Source organism: Patagioenas fasciata, chromosome 18, assembly GCF_037038585.1.
Source record: "Patagioenas fasciata isolate bPatFas1 chromosome 18, bPatFas1.hap1, whole genome shotgun sequence".
NCBI classification, from domain to species: domain Eukaryota; kingdom Metazoa; phylum Chordata; class Aves; order Columbiformes; family Columbidae; genus Patagioenas; species Patagioenas fasciata.
The window spans coordinates 6,747,220-6,770,487 of NC_092537.1; the positions used below are offsets into that span (position 1 = coordinate 6,747,220).

The 23,268-nt window shown below is 43.5% G+C and overlaps 2 protein-coding genes across 4 annotated transcripts; one reads left to right on the forward strand and one right to left on the reverse strand.

Annotated features, from left to right (window-relative positions):
* Nucleotides 1-1,001: 1,001 nt before the first annotated feature.
* Nucleotides 1,002-19,558, reverse strand: ACOX1 (acyl-CoA oxidase 1). 3 transcript variants are annotated; one of them, XM_065852230.2, is made up of 14 exons: nt 19,386-19,558; nt 18,093-18,252; nt 13,495-13,655; nt 8,649-8,756; nt 8,015-8,134; nt 7,331-7,446; nt 6,963-7,132; nt 6,526-6,688; nt 5,632-5,822; nt 5,211-5,390; nt 4,520-4,625; nt 4,296-4,439; nt 3,541-3,747; nt 1,002-2,543 (listed from the first exon to the last, which is right to left on the reverse strand). In XM_065852230.2, the coding sequence occupies exons 1-14, from the start codon at nt 19,498-19,500 to the stop codon at nt 2,493-2,495; spliced, it is 1,992 nt and encodes a 663-aa protein (XP_065708302.1). In that variant the 5' UTR covers nt 19,501-19,558; the 3' UTR covers nt 1,002-2,492. The 3 variants fall into 3 exon arrangements, with proteins under 3 accessions (XP_065708302.1, XP_065708301.1, XP_071672828.1); XM_065852229.2 differs by lacking the exon at nt 13,495-13,655 and adding an exon at nt 10,463-10,623 and having other exon boundaries at nt 19,386-19,557; XM_071816727.1 differs by lacking the exon at nt 19,386-19,558 and adding an exon at nt 10,463-10,623 and having other exon boundaries at nt 18,093-18,231.
* Nucleotides 19,557-23,165, forward strand: TEN1 (TEN1 subunit of CST complex). The gene is made up of 4 exons (XM_065852600.2): nt 19,557-19,635; nt 20,567-20,673; nt 20,794-20,951; nt 22,248-23,165. The coding sequence occupies exons 2-4, from the start codon at nt 20,588-20,590 to the stop codon at nt 22,382-22,384; spliced, it is 381 nt and encodes a 126-aa protein (XP_065708672.1). The 5' UTR covers nt 19,557-19,635; nt 20,567-20,587; the 3' UTR covers nt 22,385-23,165.
* Nucleotides 23,166-23,268: the final 103 nt, after the last annotated feature.

A 23,268-nucleotide genomic window follows, 5' to 3' on the forward strand; every position in this document is an offset into this window, starting at 1 on the left:
CGGGGTGCTGGGAAATGTAGTCCCCGCCTGCCCGGGAGCTCCAGCCCCGGCTGCCGGGGCCCGGCGGGAGGAGCTCGGGGGGGCAACACCCTCGCACCTCCGTCCCAGGCGGGGCTCAGGGCAGCAGCGGGGATGTCCTGTTTCCCTATGGGGGGCAGACACCCCGGGAACGGGGGTTTCACTGCCCCCGAGCTGGACCTTCCAAGGTATCAGGCTGGTTTGGGCACAAACAATCGCCCCTGCTGGGCTTTCAAGCCCTATCTCGGTGATTGATAACGAGGAAGCGCAGTTGTAACTACATGACACTGAAATCACTTCTACTTGCACAGAAGAGGCTCAACACTTGCGGAAACGGTACTGTCACATTTTGTCACAGGATGGGTGAGTCCTCACCAAGCTGCAGGGACATTTAGCAGAGTTGAAACATGACTTGTTGACCAAGAGACACAACAAAAATCATCCAAGGTTGTGGCATTACCACTAACAGCAGCAAACTGAAACGGTACCTTAACCTCACCACTAGCAAGGGAGTGCAGCATCTGCCATTACATCACTATCGTCCTCCAAAAAAAAACAGGAAAAAAAGAGTTTAAGAAATGGCTTCCGTGAATTAAAGCTGCTGCTGCCAAACACCATTGTTCAGTCTTTGCTGTTGGCGGCCATGAGCTTTCACTGGCCTATGAGCCATCCTGATACCGAGCAACGTGCCCCAGGCAGCTTCGCTGTTGGTTTTATTTCTCCCGTGGTTGTGCAGAGGCCAGGGAGCAAAGCCAGAAAGACAACAAAATCCCACTCATTAAAGGTAATTTAATTACATTTGGCTTCAGCTATTATTTTAAATGAGATCCATTTTTGTGATTAACTCTGTCCATGCAGTCATAGCATTGTTCTCCCTCCCCAGTCTGCTCCAGTGACTCGACAAAAGGCAAAGCCCTTCACCTTCTTTGGCTGCCTGAACAGCAGCAGTTCCCCTCGACCTGAAAGATTAAGCAGTCAAAAGGCAAGTTTGATTATTTTATTTAAAATTATACATTTATTTCTGTTAAGCTACTGCACGTGGAACCAAAGATTGTGTCTGATTGTGAGCATGAGGAAAAGTCCTCCATGAAAACTGATCCAAAATGAGAGACTCAATACCAAAGCTGTCAGAGATTCAGCTTCTCAGATGTTGCCTCGGAACTGCAGGATCCGTGTTTGTGCTGAAGCTTTTTAGCATTTTAAGAGCTCAAAGTTGCTCTTATCCGTTGTGAACAGAGGTTTTATTGTTCTTGGTTTTGAAGAACAGCAAGGATTTTGTGTAGTTGTAGGGATTTCATGGGGCATCAGGAGGTTTTGTTAGAAGCAAAATCTTTCATCTGTTAATCCAGACAATGCTGTGCAAGTCCCAAGTCAATATAAAACCAAAATGAAGCAAATCAGAGAAAGCTCCTTAGAAAAGCATGGGTAGGAAAACAAAATAACCAATAAACCACACCAAAAAAAAAAGATCTGGACACTTGGGATTGTCATTTTCTTGAAGAATGCCTTTAAAAAACAGAATAATCTGAAGACCTAAGGACCTTGGTCAACTGATTTCTGCCCTCAAATACTGGCTTCATCATTCCAGGTCAAATTTGCAGTTTCTACCACTCCATGTGGTTTTTCACAACAAATCGCCAAAATTAACATTTGTAAAGTGCTTTGAGATAGTACTACAAAAATACTAACAGTTAAAAGGGCAGAACGTTACTATCAGCACCAAGCTGATTATTACTATTTGTTTTGTTTTTTTTCTTCAGAGCAGCATCACTATATTCTCCTTTGACTTCCTATTAACAATGAGTAAGGTGCCAATGCTGGAGATGGCAGAGAGGCAAAGGGAGTTTCTGCAGGGCAGTGAAACAAGGATGTATTGGAAAATGTGAAGGTGTCTTCTGGAAAGATGAATGAAGCAGAGGCTCCAGAGGAAGATGGGGATTTTACTTCCCAGTTACCTCAAAGTGGTGCCACAGGCAGATTCATGTGCACAAAATTATGCAGGAAGCTTTGGAGAGCATAAATATTTGTCAAACAAGGAGAGGTGGTGCTAATCCTAAAAAAGAAAAACATTGATGCTTTTTGGGAGAGAACATAACTGCTCATTAGAAGTTACTGCCTAAGGGCTGTTAACTACTTAGTAGTAAAATCCTGCTACCTTTCCAGTTGACATTAACTTCCCTCTAGTTAGCAGCTTCACAAAAGCAATCCTTGTATGAATCCATAAAGCTTTCCAAACTTTTCAAAAGGTTAATTTTACCATTATAATTGCACTTTAAAAAAAAAAAAAAACAGGCATCAATTCCTATGCACTCTCCCCAAACACCTTGATTTATAAAAGTGGAAAGAGTGGCTACAATTATTCACTGTCCTACAGCTACCAGGGTTTGAAAGGTTTGATTCAGGTGCCTGAAGAAAGGATGTCAACACCCATTTTCAGGCCAGGAAAAGTGTGCATTTTCCAAAACCAACACGCTTCACAGCTTGGCTTGCAACGGCTTCAGGTGTTTGTGGAAAGACTCATGAACCTGTGAAGAGGAAAAGGTGGTGGTTACAACAAGGTCAGGCCTGAGCTTTAAAATAGTTTTCTCTCTTCACATCTTGCAATGTGTTTTTTATACTAAGGAAATGTGAATCTGAGACACTTTGGAGATAGAACAGCCAGTTACATCCTGTATTTGAGTGCCTATATGACACAAAGCATGAGTCCTGAACAAACAGCCTCCCTACTACCTTTCCTGTAAGAAAACAATGCAAGATACCTTACATCCACACAGTTCTTTGGCATTTGTAATTAAAAGAAAATTGCTAGAGGTCTCCTAAGGGGACTGTAGCGAAGCTCTTAAGCCCCACTGACTTCAGAAGCACAAAAAGGGAGCAAGTTCTGATGGAATTTAACTACAATCACAGTCTCTGGCAGCCCATCACAGGAGATACAGTCTGTCCAAATCAAACAAAGGCAGTAAAAGCCACCGAGACAGGATTTAGAGTTCTGACTTGAGAAGTCAGTGCCCTCTTCTGTTAGTCAACTCGGTTGTTTTTATTAGCTGAGCTTCAGCTTTAGGGCAGACATGCAACACCTGACATTCAGTACTACATGGGAGCAATTATTTTCTCTCCAGTCATTATTACTGCCCAAAGGCACTGAAAGATTTCACAGGAAACAGCTAAGGCTTTCACAGCTCCTGTAACTAAGCAGAATTAACAAGTTATAACTGCTTTTAAATTCAATAAGATTATTCAATTTTTTTTTCCTCTAGGGAGAGAATTCTTTCCTCCCTCAACTGAGAAACTCAACAGTATCCCAACAGGGATGCATATGAGATTCGCAAGGGAGAGTAACTAAACAAGATCTGCTGAAAGCAGAGGAGCAGAAGTTGCTTGTTTTCATCCATTACCACTAGTGACTCTTCTCCCTCCTTCACCCATTACCTGCTGAGATTACTGGATCAAAATTAACAACCCTAAATTGAGTTATTTCCCTGGGCAGATGTGGCCTAAGAGGAAGAACTAAGGTTTCTTTACCTCCGTTTTGTTCAGTGGGGATTTCTTTGCCCACTCAAACATGTTCTCGTAGACATTGCCATCGTACCGGCCAAGCACAGATCCAAGATGAACGTCATGAAAGTCAAAGGCATCTACTAGTGCTACTGCATTGGGACGAATTATAGCCAAGAGCTCTTTCACACGCTGGTTCACTTGAGTAATTTGGGCATCAGTCAAAATACCCGCCTTGGAAGACAAAAAAGATTATCAGAAGAGTATGCAAGTCACAAGAAGCTTCCCTTCCCCATCGCCTAATGTAGGTCAGCCCTACTCCCCATAAATATCCAGCAGTTGAGGAAAAAAGAAAATGTAGTGTTTTGTAAGTGCTAAGTAATCAAACTGGCAATCTGCCACAGGATACAAGCAAAAGGAGCTGCCTAACATAGCCCACCATACTGGCTTGCTATTTCACCCTTGATGGGAGACTCATTCTTTAGAGTGCCTGCATGTTACCTACAGTAGCAATCTTCTTCATTAACTCCTTGTTTTTCAACATAGAACACCTGGTCAGCAACTGGAAAACATTTAAGCTAACCTGGACAGGTGCCATATTACCATTTCTCATCCAACTCTGCATGGCCAGAGCCTCCAGCAGACCTGCACTGCTGAGGGCCTTCTGGAAGTCAACAGTCAGGACCTTACACCTAAGCATTCACACAACTTTGCATTTGAAGCATCTTTGCAAACAATTACTCTGGCTCTAGAGATTTAAGTTGTTGGAGAAAGACACCAACCTGCAAGAAATCCCCTGTGTTCTTACTGATACCATATAGTGCATACAGGAGACACAGCTCAGTCAGGACAGCACGGACAGCTGCATCAGTGATCTCAGAGAGCTTTGCAGTGAAAAGCTTCACTACCACATAGTGACAGTGTGCCTACAAGAAAAGAATGGAAGGTTAATCAGGTTCATGAAGAGATGAGCTCTTATAGCACATTTATCAGGCACATCGCTAACCTCAGATGCTCGCACAAGATCAACTGAAGTTCTGTTCCAGGCATCTTCCTTGCTCTTTCTGTGGTTCAGTTCAGCTTGCAAATTCTTTGCTGCAGTTTCTACAAGCCTATTTCATAGAAGGAAGAAAAACAGGTTATGCAGTAACACCTCATTAACAAGTACACTGAATTCCTATGAATTTCAGTCTAACACATCAGAACTCAGAGGCTGCATGCCACGACGGAATCCATTGCCTGGAGCGAGGGGTTGTGGCTCTAAAACCCCCATCATTACTGCTGAAGCCTGAACACAGCTACAGAGGAATAAAACATTTGCCAGCACATACATGGTGCCTGAATACTTACACGTAGCTATCTGTTCTACTCTCATACTTCCTTCACAACAGGATTGTTCCTCTCCAGATAGGCCTCTGAGCAGTTTGAACAACGTTGGTATTTGTATGCTCAAATATACTTCACATTTAAATAGGAAAAGATATTTCAAAATGGAACACAGCAGAGTACCTAGGCTATGGGTAGGCTGTTTGTAGCCTCTTGTAACCTAGTAAAGCGTGCCATTTCTTGAAAGCAACACATGCAGCAAAGCTTTGCAAACATCTTGAGACTAACATTAACAGGGGAGCACATCACTACCATTTCCCAACACACACGATGTTATGGTGGTCAGCTCAGGCTAGGAAGTGTGAACTCACCAGGCAGCACGTGCTTTGTAGGCCTCCACCAAGCTGGCTGGGTCGCTGATCCGCACAGTCACAGACGGAGCAGCCACGTGCTGTGGCTGGATGTGTTGTCTGGGGAGTTCGTTAAGGTAGGACACGATGCCAGTGACCTGCTGCCCGGAACTCACTTGACTGTAGCTTTTGACGAGGAACCTGAAAACAGAGACAACAAACAGCAAATTACTTATGAGCTGCTTGGAGAGAAGTAATCTTTCTTAGAGTCAGACTAGCAAAGAACAGTTGTAGCTGTACACTTTTCTGTCAAAAATAGGGCAAGGGACAGAAACATGGGAGACTAGTTTCACGGTAATACGGAATACTCTTCTGCTCATCACTTCAGCTACAAAGATCATAATGCCAAGGCAAGAATGTCTCCAGACAGAAGCTACCATACCTAGCTGTCTGGAGCATCATGACGGTGTTTTCTCCCTCATAGGTGCAGGACGGGGTGAAGGTGACATAGATGTCAGGAATGCCGCTGCAGCGAGAGTAGCCATGCCCACCACAGGCCATCCGACACTCCTCAATGCCAGCATTGGCAGTCCAGGAGGTGAATGCCTTCAGCCCTGCTGTCAGGGCATGCAGCTGAGGGACAAAAGCAAAGTCAAGTTAGATTTTTTAATTTTCCATTCTAGGCTTGCACACATACATGCTAAGTACTGCGGCTCCCAGAAAAAAGTAGAGTCAACACCATTCTTCCACTTTCCCACAGGGTCTTGTTTTTCTTGTAAGGACTCTCTTCTGAGCCAAACCCCTTGTTTGAAAACATTTGTACATGTGAAGACTTCTTTTGAGTACCCTGTCCTTTCTGTCTCTAAGCATTATATGTACCAGATTGTCCTCAATTGCCTATTGTCACATTAGGTTCTCAGACAGAATCCCTATCTGAAAGCTGACATTTTACAACCCTAACCCCTCTGTATAGTACTGATACCTTTGATTACACACCAGTTCTACCCTAGTCATTTGCAAAAATGATCAAGAAGCTACAGCACAAACACAGCCAGTCTTCACTCCACTACCACGTGACATGCCATCATACATAGAAAAAAAATTATATATTATATATTCAAAGTAGCTTTCTCACTCTTCATTACTTCCTTCTATTTTTGTAAAAGACTGCTAAATTAATAGTGCAAATAGAGAAATAAAAGTCACCAGCACATACTGGACTTAGGATCTCCAAATCTAAAGAATTATGTCTCCTGAGTGAAAGCCAAAAAGGCTTCATGCCTTTTCTCCCATGCTGTGAAGAAACCTTACATAAAATCCACAGAGGACACAGTACCTCTGGAAGCTCACTCAGATCTCCATCACTGATGTCTCCACTAATTCGATGATAGGTGTTCTTTATGTAAGCTCCCACAAATTGAAAAGCATATGCTGTTGCCAGGAGAGGAAAGAGTTTGTATTGTTGAGTCTGATAATCCAAGATCTGGGGTTCTGGCTCCCTAGAGGAAAACACAGATGAGTTAGCATGCCAGTGGCTAGCAAACGGCTGCACAAGTCCTGTTACGCTCTACATAGGTTCTCCATTTGGATAGTACAAGCTGCATCTGTCTCAAGCCAGACTAACACCATACAGTCAAGAATAAAAGATTATTCACTTCCTTGGATTAAATCTTTAAGTGCCAAAACAAAAATCAACCACAGTCCCTCCTCCCTCCGGTATTTGAGAATTTTCCCTCAGCAGTTAAGTCTGCTCTCTGGTAACACTGCACTTACCCAGGCTTTAGCTCAGACTGGTGTCTCACTGCACTGTAGCGGATGGCAATGGTGCAAGCGCGGGACAGGGAGCGAGCTGAATCACCCACAATGAGGGATCGGATGAACACCATGGTCCCATAGGTCAGCTTGTCACTGAGTGGTTTCACATAGGTGCCATCTGGTTCAACCTACCAAAAAAACAAAACCAAAAACCCTTTTGATTTTTAAAGATTCCTTCCTTTCTTTTACATGTTCACATCTTAAGCTGTAAACTCATCAAGTAGCACTTACAAGCAACCTCAAATCTTGTTGGTATACTATTCAACCACACAAAAGCATTTGAAATGTCAATTTCTGACAGTGTATGCTGAAAGGCACTGCTTTACCTGGGCATATTTCATCAGCATGTTTTCCCGAGGAATTCGGAAGTTGTCCATTTTCAGGTAGCCATTATCCATTTCATCATAACCAAATTTTGGCCCAATATCGCCCACTGTAATACCTGCCACAGACAAAGCCGCTTTCATTAAGAAACAGGAATTAAACACCATGTGAGAGGTTCAAGCTTTCACCAATAAAGAGACTTTTTAGTTTTCTAGCAAGTCCTGGCATTATTAGGAGTAACAACTAACTAAGACCTTAATCAGTTTGATGGAAAAGCGAATATCAAAACATGGGGATCTTCACAATTTACATGCAGTCCTACTATCCAGTCACGAGGGGAGCTGTTTCTAAAGATCATCCAGCTCACTTCTAGCTAAACGATGATGAAAGGTATTCTTTCCTTTTCAGAAAGTAGGACATACTGCCTCACAGAATGCATAGCTGGGAAACACTGGGACAGAATCCAATCCGAAACTAACCTTCACACTGAAAGCAGGACACTAAAGATGACTCAGTGGTAGGTCAGTCACAGATTCCTTTAAGCCCTGTGACCTATCACCTACATGCCGAAATCAGCTAGTAAAATAAGCCATGTATGTTAACAGGATACACGCAGCTGTATAGAAATGGAGAGAAAAAGAGTTAATGTATTCCATGAGCGCTAAACCCTCAATGTTAATTTTTACCTGGCAAAGGTTCATGGGTGCCCAGCTGCCGTATGGGAACGATGAAGGCATGCAGGCCTTTGCACTCGCCCTGAGTGTAGAGCTGAGCTAGAACGATGGCATGGTTCGATGTCTTTCCAACTGCAAAAGGAGCAGGAGTCAGAAGGAGAACAAAAAACAATAGTCAAGCTTATACACACAGAGGCTCTTTCCTCAAAGCAGGATCTGAGATAACCATATCATGCATTAGAAAACCAGACTTACAACACTGATCATCATCCGAATTCTACAGCTAGACAAACAGTGTTGCTCAATTCAATGAAATTTCAATATGATCCTCTTGACTACACAATAACCAAGTCTTTGGCAAACTTGCCAGTGGGGCTGAAGGAAATAAACATTTTGATACAACCAGTCAAAAGTTATACCAAATCCATACAGTGTGAATGATTCCAAGAAACAATCCAGAGCACACAGATAATCCCAAGTTTTAGTACGCTCTGGTAAGTCTGTTAATTGTGCAAGAGTAACTGCTTTTCAGGAAACTCTTTGGATCAATTTTCAATCATCAATCTATATATATAATACACATGACATCACCTCACGGAGTTTTTCCATACATCTTCCAGACTTAGACAAACAGTGATGCACTTACGTCCACCTGGCCACCACTTAATGGAGGTCACAGTGGGGCTGTTGAGGATGAATTCCTGGGTAGCAGGGTCATAAGTAGCTGTAGTTTCCAGACCCCGAAGATGAGTTCCTGAAAACAAGCAAACGTGGTTTTTTGGCAGAAAGTCAATCACAAAACAGAGAAAAGGACAGAATTGGACAATGGAAAGTTGAACTCCAGTAGTAGTGTACAAATTCTAACTTTGCTTTTTGGCTATATAAAGGACTAAGTATCAATCAACTAAGGAAGAACCAGTGATAGTTCGATCATATTCTGGGACCTGAAGCCAATTCTCAGAAAACCTGTTGGTTTTTTTTTCCTCCAGTGGTCTAAGACTAGTTTTCCAAGCACCTCCAATCTGACACCTTTTTGCTGTTACACACCAGAAGCCCTTTCTCAGTTAAAAAGATTCACAAAAACACGCTCACCTGGATTTCACTAAAACTGCAATCTGATTAAATTGCAAAATAAAAATCATACACTTGTCAGCCACAAGACGAAACAGTAGTGCCCACCATCTCTTCATTCCCTCATCAGGCCTACAATTCTCCTCCCTTGATGGAGCAGTTTCTCCAAGACAGCAAATAATGGCACGAATATGCCAGGGTATCGATGCAGGTAGGTGAACAGACTGCAAAAAGATGAAGGTAACAACTCCATGAACAGTCTTTGTCTTCTGCCCCCAACTCTTCACACACTTGTCTTTGTGGCTTTCTCCCTGCACGTGTGAAGAAAATGAATCACACAGGCCTACCTGCTTAAATTTGATGAGCTGTGAACATTCCTGATAGTCTGGACTAACAGAGCAAGACAGCAGTGACTCTACACAAGAGTTTCAACATGAAAAAGGTTATCATCTTGATGCAACCACATTTCCAAAGCACATAGTAGTTAATCACAGACTTCCATAGGGAGCTTAACACAAACTTATTCTGCTAGCAAAGGATCTTCAGACCTCACTAGTTGCAAGAGATTCTCCATAGACTTCATGCTTCAAACAGTCTCTACATCTCACTTCAGCACAAAGGTGAGTCCTGCTCATTTTTAGAAAAAAAGTCACATCTGCAACTCCCAGACGTCAAAACTAAAGGCTCCCAGGTCATAATATCCTCCCTTTGAAACTGGGATTAAAACTTTTGCAATCACAATACTGCTGGAGTTCTCCAAATCCATTTCAAAGCTTGAAAGCAAAGGAATAGCAACAAAGTCTACTTGAGACAGCAAAGAAAAAAATAACATTTCATGCTCTGATAAAAAGAACACATAGGAGTGAGCTAAATAACCAGGAGAATAAAGCTCCCCACAAAACATGAACATTGGAACCAAGTCATCCACAGGTTCTCTGATCCAAGGTTGGTCCTGAGGTAAGAAGCAACTCTTACTTTTTTGCCATCTCTTTCATTACGTTAAAGCTCTGTCCTTTTGTCTTCACACTGAACATTAAGTAAAGCAGAAGTCATACTGGAAAGAATGGTAGATGTAGAAATGAACAGATGTCACACTGACATCCCACAGCCATATGCAATAATCTATAGATTATGGTCTGAATGGCACAAGAGCATTCGATATGCTCATACATAGCAATACAGACAGCAATCTCCCCCGTAGGAGAAAAAAAGGGCAAGCAGCATGTGACATAATGATCTCTTTAAAATTTCAGAGGCAGTCTGCTCTTCCCTAGGGCCACAGCTGCACACATAACATTGTGGGGTAAGCACGCACCATTTTTTCCAGGCAGGGGAACTCCTTTGTACACAAAGCCATTTCTGAAATAGCATTTAGTGAATGTACTGTACCATGGCCCATTTCCGTCTGGGCATAAGTGCCAATGATCTCCAGGTTCCAGGCAGGCATGAAGAAGCGATCCTGCTGCTCTGGGGTTGCCTGGGTGAGAAGGGTGGGGAGGAACATGCCCAGATGAAGGTCCAGAGGTTCAGGCCGTCCACGATGAACAAAGCTGTGAAGAAGTGTCATGGGATGGGAGTGTGAAGGCAATTTTATGGGATGGAAGCAAGCATGAGGATTGATGGTGGAGATTTGAGAAGAGAAGGAAAAAAAAATCATGTGTAAATCAGAGTTCAGCAAGTGTAATTTAGAAAGCCAGAGCACTGTCCTTTTCTCAGGCCTGAATAATAAAAAATTACACTTACTCTGAAATAAACATATTGCAATACATTTTGTTCTAACCATACATGAGATGCATTTGCAACATTCCTGTATTTTTGATGCACCATGGTTGATGAAAAAGGATTAATCCAAACCAAAAGGAAAATCAGACCACCACCGTGGTTTGGAAACCAGAGCATACCCGAGTTAAACCAAGTCAGAATGTCAGTTTGATGAAGACGTGATCTGGCTGGATGAAGCGAGACTTCACCCAAAGACATGAAGTCCCCTTTTTTTCCTCCATGGTTTGAGGGTATGACCTGGTAGAATTCCCAGATTACCCAGCTGAATGAGCTTGGTTTTCCCTGAACTTTGTCCTAACTGCCTGTACTATCTAGTTGACTTCCTTTTTAATTAAAGATTAGACACAACTAGTGTATATTACATTCCAGCTCAACTCCTTTCCACTTCTGCTATTTTTAAAAACTCTCTTAAAAGGACAGTGCTCTGCATGTGGCAAAGTTGCGAACATAAACAACATGGCAAGAAAAGCAACATTTTTCAACCAGTAGATCACCAGCAGAAAGTCTCTCCAACTAAACACATTTCATTAGAACTATTCTTCCTCCAAATTCTGTCACACATTGTTAGGTAGTTAACCCGTCTATTAAATTTTTCAATATAAAGAATTACATGCTTAGTTAAATCTTTAAATATTGATAGTGTTGAATATTATAATAGTTGGGATGTATATTGAGAATCAGTATCTTCTGTACAAATGTTGTCCATCTGGCACATTTATGTATGGAATAATGTAATGGGTCTTTAATAGGAATAGATATCTAATTTAAACAAGATATGCATTATGGAAAGAGCACTGATCTGAGCTTAGCTCAAACTCTGTTGGCTTTCTTATCAAAGTGGGAAGAATGCATCCTTGTGTTACCTCTAAATACACATCAGTATGAACTAGCTCTATACCTGGAGCTTCCCAAGAACTGTAGTTCTTCCCTTTGATAATCTCAAGCACCTGCAAATAAACTCAACCATCTAACAAACTCAGGAGCAATGTTTTCTAAGCTTTTGGACTGAACAGTGACCAAGCTCAATAGCGGGCTCATGATTTATCAGGAACACCAGATTTTAAGTGAGTTCGGTACTGGTGAGAAGTACATGGCCGACAGTCAAAGAATGAAAGAAAATAATTATTTACTAGCAATAGCTACAAAACCAGGTAGAAACAGGACAGTGTTTTAATTACTCCATTTCCTTTTCAGCCCTGTGCTGCTGCTTCCTTTTTAACCCTGTGCTGCTGCTTCCTTTTTTTTTTTTCCCCCAAGAGACCTATTCACTGGTTATTGGTTAAAATCACAAGCTACCGAATAGGTACTCACTAAGATAAAACTTAGCAATTACCCATCCAGACTAGGATTCAATTCAATACCAGTTTCTAAATATCAGGATTAGATTAAGCAGAGTTCAGTCAGAATTACCGCAGAAGTTTTACTGACAAAATAGCTAAATACTCAACATTCACAGTAGGAATGTCAAATAGCTACAATATGATTATTCAGCATGTAAGGTATACTTACTTTACCATACTACCACTATATTATTTCTAGAAAGTCTCAAAATACTCATTTTACCACCAAAACCCATGAGAACTACAAGCAAACCAGACCATCTCCAGGCAAGAAAGTGCAATGATATAGTGTGAAATAGCAAGTAAAACAAATCACTTTGGTGTGGATGTGTCTGATTTAAAGAAGCTGGTGCGACAAAGCGGACAAGGTTAGCAGGCATTTAGCATTGCCATCCCGTTGTCTCTTTGGTTCCGGCGCTGAGCTGGGCTGGTTTGTTCCACCTCTCCCAAGTGGAATACATGACAGGATTTCCTCCACTGCATCTTCTACAACCGTTTCAGCTACCATGAGTAGCTGCAACTGAACAGCCAGGCCACTGGCACTGCCATTTGCCTTTTGCAATTGTCCAGACTTGTACGTATCGTGCTTTCCAAATTCAGATGCCAGCACTGGAGTCTCAGGTTTCTTGTACTATTCTTGTTGGTACTTAACAGCCATAATTCCAGGTTCTCGGCTAAAAGACTGTTTTCTGATCCAATAAACATTATTCCATTCAAATATATTAAAGTAATTTTCAACAACAGTAGGAATAAGATGTTTTTCTTCTTTGAAACCAAGATTTTTCCATGAAGTTGTACAGCTGCAATGAAGTAGCATCTGGAAGAAAAGTGCCTGGGGCAAAGCATACCTTACCTTCAAACCCAAAAATGCACACCATGCCACATTGCATCTAAAGGTATACTTCTGATCTGTTTGTGCAGGCCAGTCACGCACTAACAACTGAGACACAAATGCCCCAAATTCAGGCAAAAATAAAAACCACAGTACATTTGACTGACATGTTCCAACCAGTTCAAGTGAAATTCAGGCTCCCAGGGCTTAGAACAACCTCCTCATCTTAAAGCGAAGGTAAACAACTACGAAGTCAGTGATCAACTAAGAGGTGCATTCTGCAAAAGACCAAAACTAACTCTGTGATTGTTAAGATGCAAAATGAAGCAACTGTCTGGCTACAGGGCAGGAAACATCCACAGTTAACCAAACTATTTTACCTTTTAGATTTACCTAGGGAGCATCATCAGTTTACAAAGTGGGGTTACAGAAAAGAGGTTACCCATTGATCCCTGAAGGCAACTAACCATGTCCCATTTCGGTTTGGGCGTAGGTGCCAATTATCTTGACTCCACGGACCAGAGGCAGCCATTTCTCCTTCTGAGCAGCAGTCATTTGGGTCTCTACGGTATTTTGAAACATGGTGAAGTGGAGACCGAAAGGTTCAGGAAAATTGCCCAAGCATGTTCTACAGGAGAGAAATAGAGTGATCTGGATCTCAGTCTTACTGTTACCGCGATCCTGAAAGGCTCTTCTGCAACTGTAGCATAAGAGAAATAATCTCCTTGATTATTTCCACCATTTTCTTTTTTTTTGTCCCACAAGCAACATCCAAATACGAAGGCATCCGAGGCAACACTAATGGGAAAATAGATGTTTTTTTCAAGTATTTTATTCACCCTAATAATCCAGCTGTTATACAACTGGAAAAAACACTATTCTACAAAGATTCATGTGGAACTTAAAACTGAAGACATGAAAAGCACATTATTTTCTCCTTCATCTTTCAGGCTTGCGGGGAATAAATCACACTACCACCAGTAGCCTAGCACTAGGCCTTATTAGCTAGAAGCACTATGTATTGAAAAGGAAAAGGCTTCTTAGGTGCCCAAGTGCTTTTCAAAAGAGCCTTGTATTACCTGTAGCTGCTTGTAACAGCTGGGAGATCAGAAACCCACCTTCAATTAAAATTACTGTTACAGGCTACTGCTGGAGGGAATGGAAGGAAAAAACAAGATGAGACATTTTAGGTATGTTTCACCAAAACAGAAGTTATTTCATGTGAGAACACTCAATTTAGTAGCCACCACAGCAGGCAAAGTACATTCCTAATTAAAATAAGCTCCATAACACAAACATGCTTGAAAGTTCCATTGTGTAAAAGCTATGTAGGAAATGGCAGCATCTTCCCTTCAACATTCTGCAGTTTGAACAGTTTTTTCATCTTCCACCTACTGCACACAAACACTTATTCCATCCAAACTCAAAGACAGAAGAAGACCAAACGAGCGCTCTGCATGAGTATCTACAACCAGGATCACTCCCACTCACCCTAGATACCTACAAGGAAAATATTAATATACCCTTTCATCTTGAGGTACTAACACCTGCCCAGGGAGCATATTTGAGACTTTGTTGCCAACACAGATGCGCAGTGAGTAGGGGATGCTATGCATATAGTTGGTCAAATTACAGCAGCATTTGTGGCTGGCATTTTACACCATGCCTGGAATGAGTGCTTAGAAGTAGAGTGTAAATAATTGATAATTCAAAACCAAATACCTACATAAACCGTGAAAATCAGCCATAGAGTGAAAAAACACAGGACAAAGTTTCTCCAGCACCACTCAACTGCATGTTGAAGATGCTTATTTTCAATAGAACAGTTTTTAAATGGACAAGACTGAACAAGACATGGATTTTTGCAGGATCAGTATTATTGTAATCAAGTGATCTAACGCTGGTGCTTAATGTATTAACTGTGCTTGAGCTGGTGTGAGTGTGGGTACAGTGTCTAGAATTCTTGGATTGAGGCAGCCAGTTTGTTGACCTGAAAATATTCTACTGCCTACAGCAGCACATGTTTACAAAGCCAAAGTTATCAGGGTAACTAAGGGCTTAAAAACACAATGAGGACAATGAGACAGGCTACTTTTCAGCATTCTTGTGGTTTCCTATGTTAGTTATTATTTTAGGTCAGGACCTGTAGAGCAATAGCAGCGCCATTTACTTACTCGCTGCCTACAGTACAATTACTGCGCATTTATTCCTTGGGCCCAATAAATCAGACTTACAGGGAGCAGATGAATGCTGATTTTGAAATACGGTATTTCAGAGCAGCTTGGGAAGAGCATGAACAGTTCTTTGTGTATTTTCAGGAGCCATTGAAGGAATTTGTGAAGAAGATGCAGCACATGGTTTGCTCTCAGAAAAACCAGGTCAGACACCGCTGCATTGAAGATAAAACGTCTCAAAGGTCACACCAGCAACTTTCACTGCCTAGTACCAAGTTTAATTGCCAGTGCCAGATATTTCATGCCTAACTAGCACCTTCTTTGATAGGAGCAAGAATGACATTTTACAAGCAGACACTTTATAACATCTGAGTCAGAAGGTCACACTATTCCACTGACTTAACATGCAGCATTTTAACAGCTTCTTGCATCCACAAAGCTGAGGCAGAACTGAAAGCTGGCTAATTAACAGCAGAAACTTTTCATCTCTGCATGCTCTACACTGAACGATTACAGTTTTCTTAACGTGCCTTTCAACAGCTTGAATGACAATGAGAGAGAATCTCATTTTCCTCATGACACAGGGCAAACAAGAGAGGTGTGAGCTGTGAAGGGAGGAAGAACAGGTTTTCTTTTTCTTCCTCGGAACACTTACTCCTTCCCCTCCCAATTTCTACATTCCCACTTGGCATCTCCCACTACCTACACAGCTTGTTCTCCAAAGGCTGCATTGTGTAACTGTTCAAGTACTTTACTACATCAAGACCAACTGTGGTCAGCTGCATTTAGCACCAGCCATTTGATCCACGACTGAAGTCGGACTTGTTGCGACAACCAGCGGGTCAAGAAGGGAGCTGCGGTTCCAAATCCACTTACAGGAGAAGGATGCACAGTAATAAACTACTTTGGCAATGCAGACCTTTCCAGATTTCACAGCAGCCAATGCCACCCACTTAATAAAAGGCAGTTGTATCAGGCAGATACAACCCGCTCCAGTACTTCAATTTCTTTCCTGAACTGAGGGGCCCAGAACTGAACACAATACTCCAGGTGTGGCCTCACCAATACAGAGTACAGGGGAAGGATCACTTCCCTGTCCTGCTGACCACGCTATTCTTGATACAGGGCAGGATACTATAGGCCTTCTTGGCCACCTGGGCACACTGTTGGCTCATGTTGAGCTTCCTGTCAATTAGTACTCCCAGGTCCCTTTCTGCCTGACTGCTCTCCAGCCACTCTGTGTCCAGCCTGGAGTGCTACACGGGGTTGTGAAATCAGCAGCCCACTTGAAGTGCATGTACTCTAATGCATGCAGTATGGGCAACAAACAAGAGAATTTGGAAGCCATCGTGCAGCAGGAAAGATATGACATAGTTGCCATCACAGAAACATGGTGGGAAGTATATGTACTGCTCTTCATTCTTCTACACGTTATTACAGAAGACACTGGAAAATACAGTCAGTCTACAGTAATTGAAATTATGTTTTGAAATCTTGAATGTCTGGAATTAGAATTGACTTTGAACCTGCCTCATTGTTTCCGTTGATTTTGGATCATGAGTTATGACTAGTCATACCTGACTATTCATATCACATAAGATACAATGTATTATTTGCTACCTGTATGAATACTAATCTTTCATCTATTTAAAGTTAAGAATTGCTGACTCCCAAATAAATTTACCAAAAGACAAAACCAGAATCTACCATTTGACTACTTCAGAAAAGTCATATTTTCTTAAAATACTGTCAGTAATGCTACCCAAAGGCAGCATTTATTTTGCAAACTTTGTTGAAGTTTGCCAGCTGGTATAAAGGGTAGACTTTTCTCCACCAAAATAATTGAATAAGCTTCCCTACCACTTCTAGTAACCCTGTGTAGGAAAAATTAATAATTAACTTTTGCCATGCAGTACTTGAATAATCTAACAGAATCAGACCTTTTTTCTTGTTACAGGTCATTATTGGTCAATTTCTCTGAAACTAAAACTACAGCAGACAAGGTGGTTTCAACTAACTAGTCCTAATATTCACAACCTGAGGCCAATAACAGCTTTTCTACAAATCCAGTCAGAGGAGGCTTGTGATTCTACTGGTGCACTACTTAATGTAAAATGTTAATTTAATGTGCCAGAGGACATATTCACAGTATTGCATCCAGATTTCTAGAGGTGTGCAATCTCACCATTAAGCAGTTTGTTTGATTACATCAGAATAAGTTTAATAGAACTAAGGAGAGAAATACATCAAAGCCAGGAACTAAGTTCCCTGCAAGCTGAAAGGAATGAAACTCAGATATAAAGACAGTTTTATTTGTATTAGTTTAATCCAAGGATAATACTATCAGATAAACAAAAGGTCAGACACAACAAAAAGCCTCTAGGTCAAAGGAAACCACTATAGCACCAGGAGCCTGAAGGACAGATAGTTATAAACAAGAACTTACTTATAAGCTATCTGGGAACATTTTCAAGTATGTCTGTAACACAACTTTATCAGGTCTAAGTGCAAAGTGAAATAAACAGCTTCAAGAGATTTCATTAGAATCTGCAATCTCATCAGATCTATTCAGATTCAAATATTTCATTGCATTTTTTATTCCTTTTGGAAAAACAAAACCAAAATAAAAAAAATACAAGTTGCACTTTTTACTTTCTGCACTATATAAAATAAAAACGTGTAATTATTAATGGTGCATTTCTCATAAAAAATGTAAGAAAACATATTCAGGAAATCAGGGTTTCACCTGAAATTCACTGAAGCCGAGACTTCAGTGAGCTTTCATATGGGTCTTTATCTTCCTTTGGACAGGAAACAGACAAAAAGCACAACTCTACTGTCCTCAGCGATGAACAAAGTGCATACAAGAAGCAAACTCTACAGCCAGGTACCTTTTAAACCAGTAGATCTCCTCCGGGTCTGCAATTCCATACTCTCTTAACTTCATCACCATCAGAGAGCTCTTCCTGATAGCTTGTTCATAGCGTTGGCTGCGGGACAGGAAATTCAAATCCTCATGCTGGAAGTCAGGGTCATTAAAAACTAAGGCCTCTGGGGACAGAACAGAAGAGGAAAACAAACTCAGTTTCTGCAAACCTCAACAGACAGTGAGTGAGAAACTAGTCAACATTTCACTTGCTGTACCTCAAGGTACTGATATCAGAAAGTTAAAAACAAAAGTTAACAAAATCAGAAAGAAAACAAAGCTCTTGGAGAGAGGGATTCTAGCAACGGGGCACTCTCCCATTCCACACATAAACAACATTTTAAGTTGGGATCCCTCCTGGACTTGGTAGGAAGTTAATTCACTGATGTAAGACCTGTAGGACCCTCAAAACCAATCTCAAATCCTCAAATAGCCATTGTAACAACTGAACATGAACTTTGATCCCCATATAACTCCTTGCAGAAGGGCACGGCTATTATTCCCACTATACCAACTGGAATCCAAAGTACCCAGAGACCACAGACCTTCTGTGTCCCCTTTGGCACACAAGTTACACAACACCAGCCTCTAGCAATCCCATCCTGGCACATGCTGGGAAAAGAGAATGGAGGTATTTCAATTAATCTCATGAATCACGGTATTGGTGGGTGAGAAACAAGTCGTATTTGTACTGTTGAGCAAGAGCAATCTAGGAAAGAAAAGGGAGGGGAGAAGGCCCAAGAGAAATGCCCATAGGACACTGCCTCTCACCCTCTGGACGATGGTAAAAGGTCACTGCTCTATCAAAGTCACCCCAAATCCTTTCTGGGGAGAAGAAGAGAGGGGGATCAACAGCATAACACTACTCCTGCTCCCCTCTAACTCCTTAGACTGATAATCCCTCCCTCCAGGCAGGCCCCCTCCTCACAGCCTCCCTCTCTCCCTGAAGCCTCTGCTCTCCCCAAAGCTTCTCCCCACCTTCTCCTCCCTCTTCCCAAAACTTCCTCCCTCACCTCATCCGGGGCTTCCCCCACCCCCGTTACCCTGGTTCCCCTCTCCTTGGAGGCCCGTTCTCGGGTCTCCCTCTCTCCCGCAGCCTCTCGCCTCCCCTCACCTCCCATTTCCCTCTCCTAAAACCTCCTCCTCCTCCCCTCAGCCCCCGCTCCGGGCTGTCTCCCTCTCCTCACAGCCCCCCAGCCCGGACAGGCCCCATGCCCCTCAGCGGAGCAGGCAGAAGCCCGCCCGGGGCCTCCCTCACCGATCTCCTTGCGGCGGCGGGTGCGCTCGGCGCCGCCGTCCAGGATGTGTGTGAGGAGCTCGGGCTGGAAGGTGGCGGCGGCGCGTTCCCGCCGCAGGTCCGTGTTCACCGCCATCGCGGCCGCTCTGCTCGACCTCGGCCCCGGCCTCCGCTGCTGGCCACGCCCCCAATGACGTCACGTCCTGCGACGCCGCGCCCGGACATGTGACCGCGGCGGTGAGCGGAGCGCGGAGCTGGAGTCGGAACTGAGGTTGAGTTAAATCGGGTTTAAATGTGCACGGAGCGGGCTGCAGCTGGAGAGGGCGGGTGTTAAACTGTGCTTTAAGTCCTGCATTAAACTGGGCGTGCAGCGAGCTGAGGCTGCGCGTGCCCTAAATGCACAGATAACGTGCATTAAATGCACAGGTAATGTGCTGTACCTGGAGTAGGGAGCGCTGGTGAACTGGGTGTGCTGTTTGCATTTGAGGCCGGGATTGTATTAAATTGTGCGCTTGGAACGGTGGGCTAAATAAACATACAATAAAATAGGTGTGCATGAGATGGTGCATCGAGTCTGCATATAATGTGCTGGGGCTGTGTATGCGTTAAGTTATGCCTTAAAGAGCACGTTGAGAGTACACACAAGATGCTGCATCCACAGCCAGGCACTTAATAATTAATTAAATTGTTCATTAAATGTCCATATAGCATGCTGTATTTGGGGCTGGCCATGCATTATATACTGCATTAGTACACTGAATGTGCATATAATGTGCTGCACGTGGGGCCAAGTGTGCATTAAATGTACATGTAACACACTGCAGTTGAGGTTGCATGTGCATTAAATAGTGCATTGAATGGGCATGTAGCATATATCGCATATAGAGATCTCTGAACTTCTCAATCACCATTTTTCCCACTTCCTTAACCTTTCTCAACCCATCCGTAGCCTGGGGGAGACCTGGAGAGCCTGGTGGATTGGCCATTGCTGTTCGTGTTGGGTTGCGGTGGGGTACAGCAGCCCTTCTTTACACCAGGATCCCTGGGGCCTGGCATGTGCATTGAGCTGCAAACTGGTCTCAGCAGGGAAACTGTGCAGCTCCTGCAGCCCCCTGGGTGGGGGGTCCTGGGCAAGGAAGAAGTTTTGGGGCAGCGTGACCTGGTACGTGGATCATGAACTCAGACTTTTTGCTGTACTGCAGGCCCAGCGGCAGGTGTGTGAGATGCTGCCAAGTGCTGGTGTCTATTATTTCCCGTGGGAGATCAACAGCTCAGTCCCAGAGGGGGAAGCGCTGAGGACGTTTGGCAGGTGAGAAGGGGACCCTGCTCTCCTTGAAGGCCAGGCCTTTTCTTTACTGGTTAACCCTCCTCCCTTTGTTTGGAATTGTTGTCTCTGCACCACTGAGCTTCCCAAATCCATCACTCCCAGGTTATGCCACTATGACCTGGCTCGGTCCGAAGCCGTTCTCACTGCTCAGCACAGCTCAGCTCAGTACCGGGTCTGTGTGGACACCAAGTTTGTGGAGCCATTCCAAGCCCAGCTGGGATCTTGCTACTTGGTCCTGGGAGAGGCTGAACACAGGGAAGGTAAATGCTCCAGGAACCAGCACCGTTTGCTGCTGTTCATGGTTATCAGCTCCTTCGTGGAGCATGGTGAGACGCTGTCACTGAGGCTGGTGTTGGCCAAGGCTCATCTCCTGCACCTGCCTCCATCACATGAGTGATTTGGGACAGGAGAAGCCTGTCTCTCCCCATTGACCATGAGAAAAGCTACCCATACCTTGGTGAAAATCTGGTGCTCTGACACAGATTTTGTTAGAAACAAGAAGCACCTCAGCAGCATCACTGAGCTTGTGAAACTTGGGCTAAAGCCTTCAGGAATCATTGCCAGCCACCACATCCTCTTCCCTCCAAATGTGGCTGATTGCAGCAATGCTGCTTTGTGACCTGGCAGGGTTGGTTTTTGCCATCCCTGAAAGGTTCTAATTATACCCCTGCCCTCAGACATGGGGCGTGAGGAATGCAGGCAGGCTCTGTCATGCCTGTTGTCTTTACCAGCGTGCCCTGAGCATTGCTCCAGCTGTACGGGGCTTTGTGCGCGCTGGGTTGGGCTGGGAGGTTGTGAAGCAAATCCCAAGGGTTGTCTTGGCCGCACCTAGTAACAAGCATTTGCATTCATGCCATTCAAATCCTCGGTAGCATATGGAAAGCCACACTGCACGTGCCATCTAATGAGTGACCTGCTAAGTCACTGCTGTAAAATTCCTTTAGAAAGAGATGTTATTTGGGTCATCACAGCTTAGGAGTGAGTTGCCCCCATTTTGCAGGAGTGGAAGGGGAACAGGATGAGATGGCAGCTTTGTCACTAATGCTTGGCCCCTTTTGAGCAGCTCCGTGTTACCATTTGAATGCCACTGATAAACTGTTGGTTATAGTCTGCATCGAGCCTCTTCTAAGCCCAGCTTTGTTCTGTCCTCTTCTTGTCTGCACAGAGTCATTCAGAAATGAGTTTAGACCCATCCCTGATGCTTTTTAGACAGGGAAAACCAAAGTTCATCCAGCTATGAAGTAGATGCTGCATGGTAGACACTGATACTGGCACTGACATGTCTTGGGCTCACTGTTCCCCAGTGCAAGGAGAACACGGTGTCTGTCACCAGCATTTTGTAGCCAAGAGGGCAGAGAGAAAGCTCGTCACTGAAATAACCAGCTCTTGGGCCTGCTGCTCGCATCGGTGGTGGCATGTGGCTGGTCTGGTCTCCTGCAAGGTCTCAGGCTATGATTCTTTGGCTAGCTGGAGCCATATGCTGCCTTAGGTCTGTTTGCCTCCGAGCTGCTCCATCTGATTTTCTTTCTGTGGAAATTTCCTGTTTATATTCCCAGGTGAGGGTCCAGTGGTAAAGGCACGAATATTGACCTGCGTGGAAGGGATGAATGTGCCCCTGCTGGAACAAGCCATACAGGAGCAGAGGAAATACTTCAGCGAGAGGCAGGAGCGGATGGGAAACAGCGTGTCCTGACAGCAGCTCTGACACCAGCCATACGCTGGTCCCTGCCCTGCCATTTGCAAGAAATATGTTAGAAGTAAATTTAGAAGGTGGGTTTGCAACATACTGCTTTTTGCCATCGCAAATGGCAAAGTAAATTCACTAAGCAGGGAAATACTTGAAGACTGTGAGTCAGTATGTGACTGTGGGTTGTCCACTCATGCCAAATGTCATCACCGAAAATAGCTCTGGGAAGCAGGTTCGTTCTCTGTTTCAAAGGGTGGTTGAGGAAAGGGAGTGCTCGAGTTATACTGATCCTCCTGTGAGGCAAGGCTTGGAGACATCAGAAAAAGGGGAAGTCTCCGAATCTCATATTAAACAGCTCACACCCAAAAGCCAAAGCGCAGCGAGTTATTGGGCTGTCATCAGATCCGAGGCAAAGGGCATTAGGACAGAGTTCGTTAGCTTTGTGTGGGTGCGGGTCAATGAAAGTGTGTGTTTGGTTACTGTGACGGAGCTGCCACACGGGAGTATTCCGGCAAAACACTCACATACCTGGACTGACCAGCAAACAAACAAGAAGAACAACGAGTCACTATTTTCAGTAGCACCTGCCTCTTCGGGTTTTCAGGAGCTGGTGTCCAAGGTGGGGAACTGACTTGAGCTCTAAAATAAATATTTGCAGTGCCCTGAGAAACACCACTTGACTTTCTTGCTTGACACAGCTAAGTTTAGGAAACCTGAAATCACTCCTTTTTTGAAGCACTGAGAGGTTTTGATTGATACTTTCCTAAATAAAGACTGAAAAATAAAACAGCCTGTCTTTTATTGATTAAAAACCTCTTTTTTGATATGGCCCTGCATAAACTCCATAGATGATGTAAGAAAATTTAGCTATATGCAGTTTTCCTCCTCCT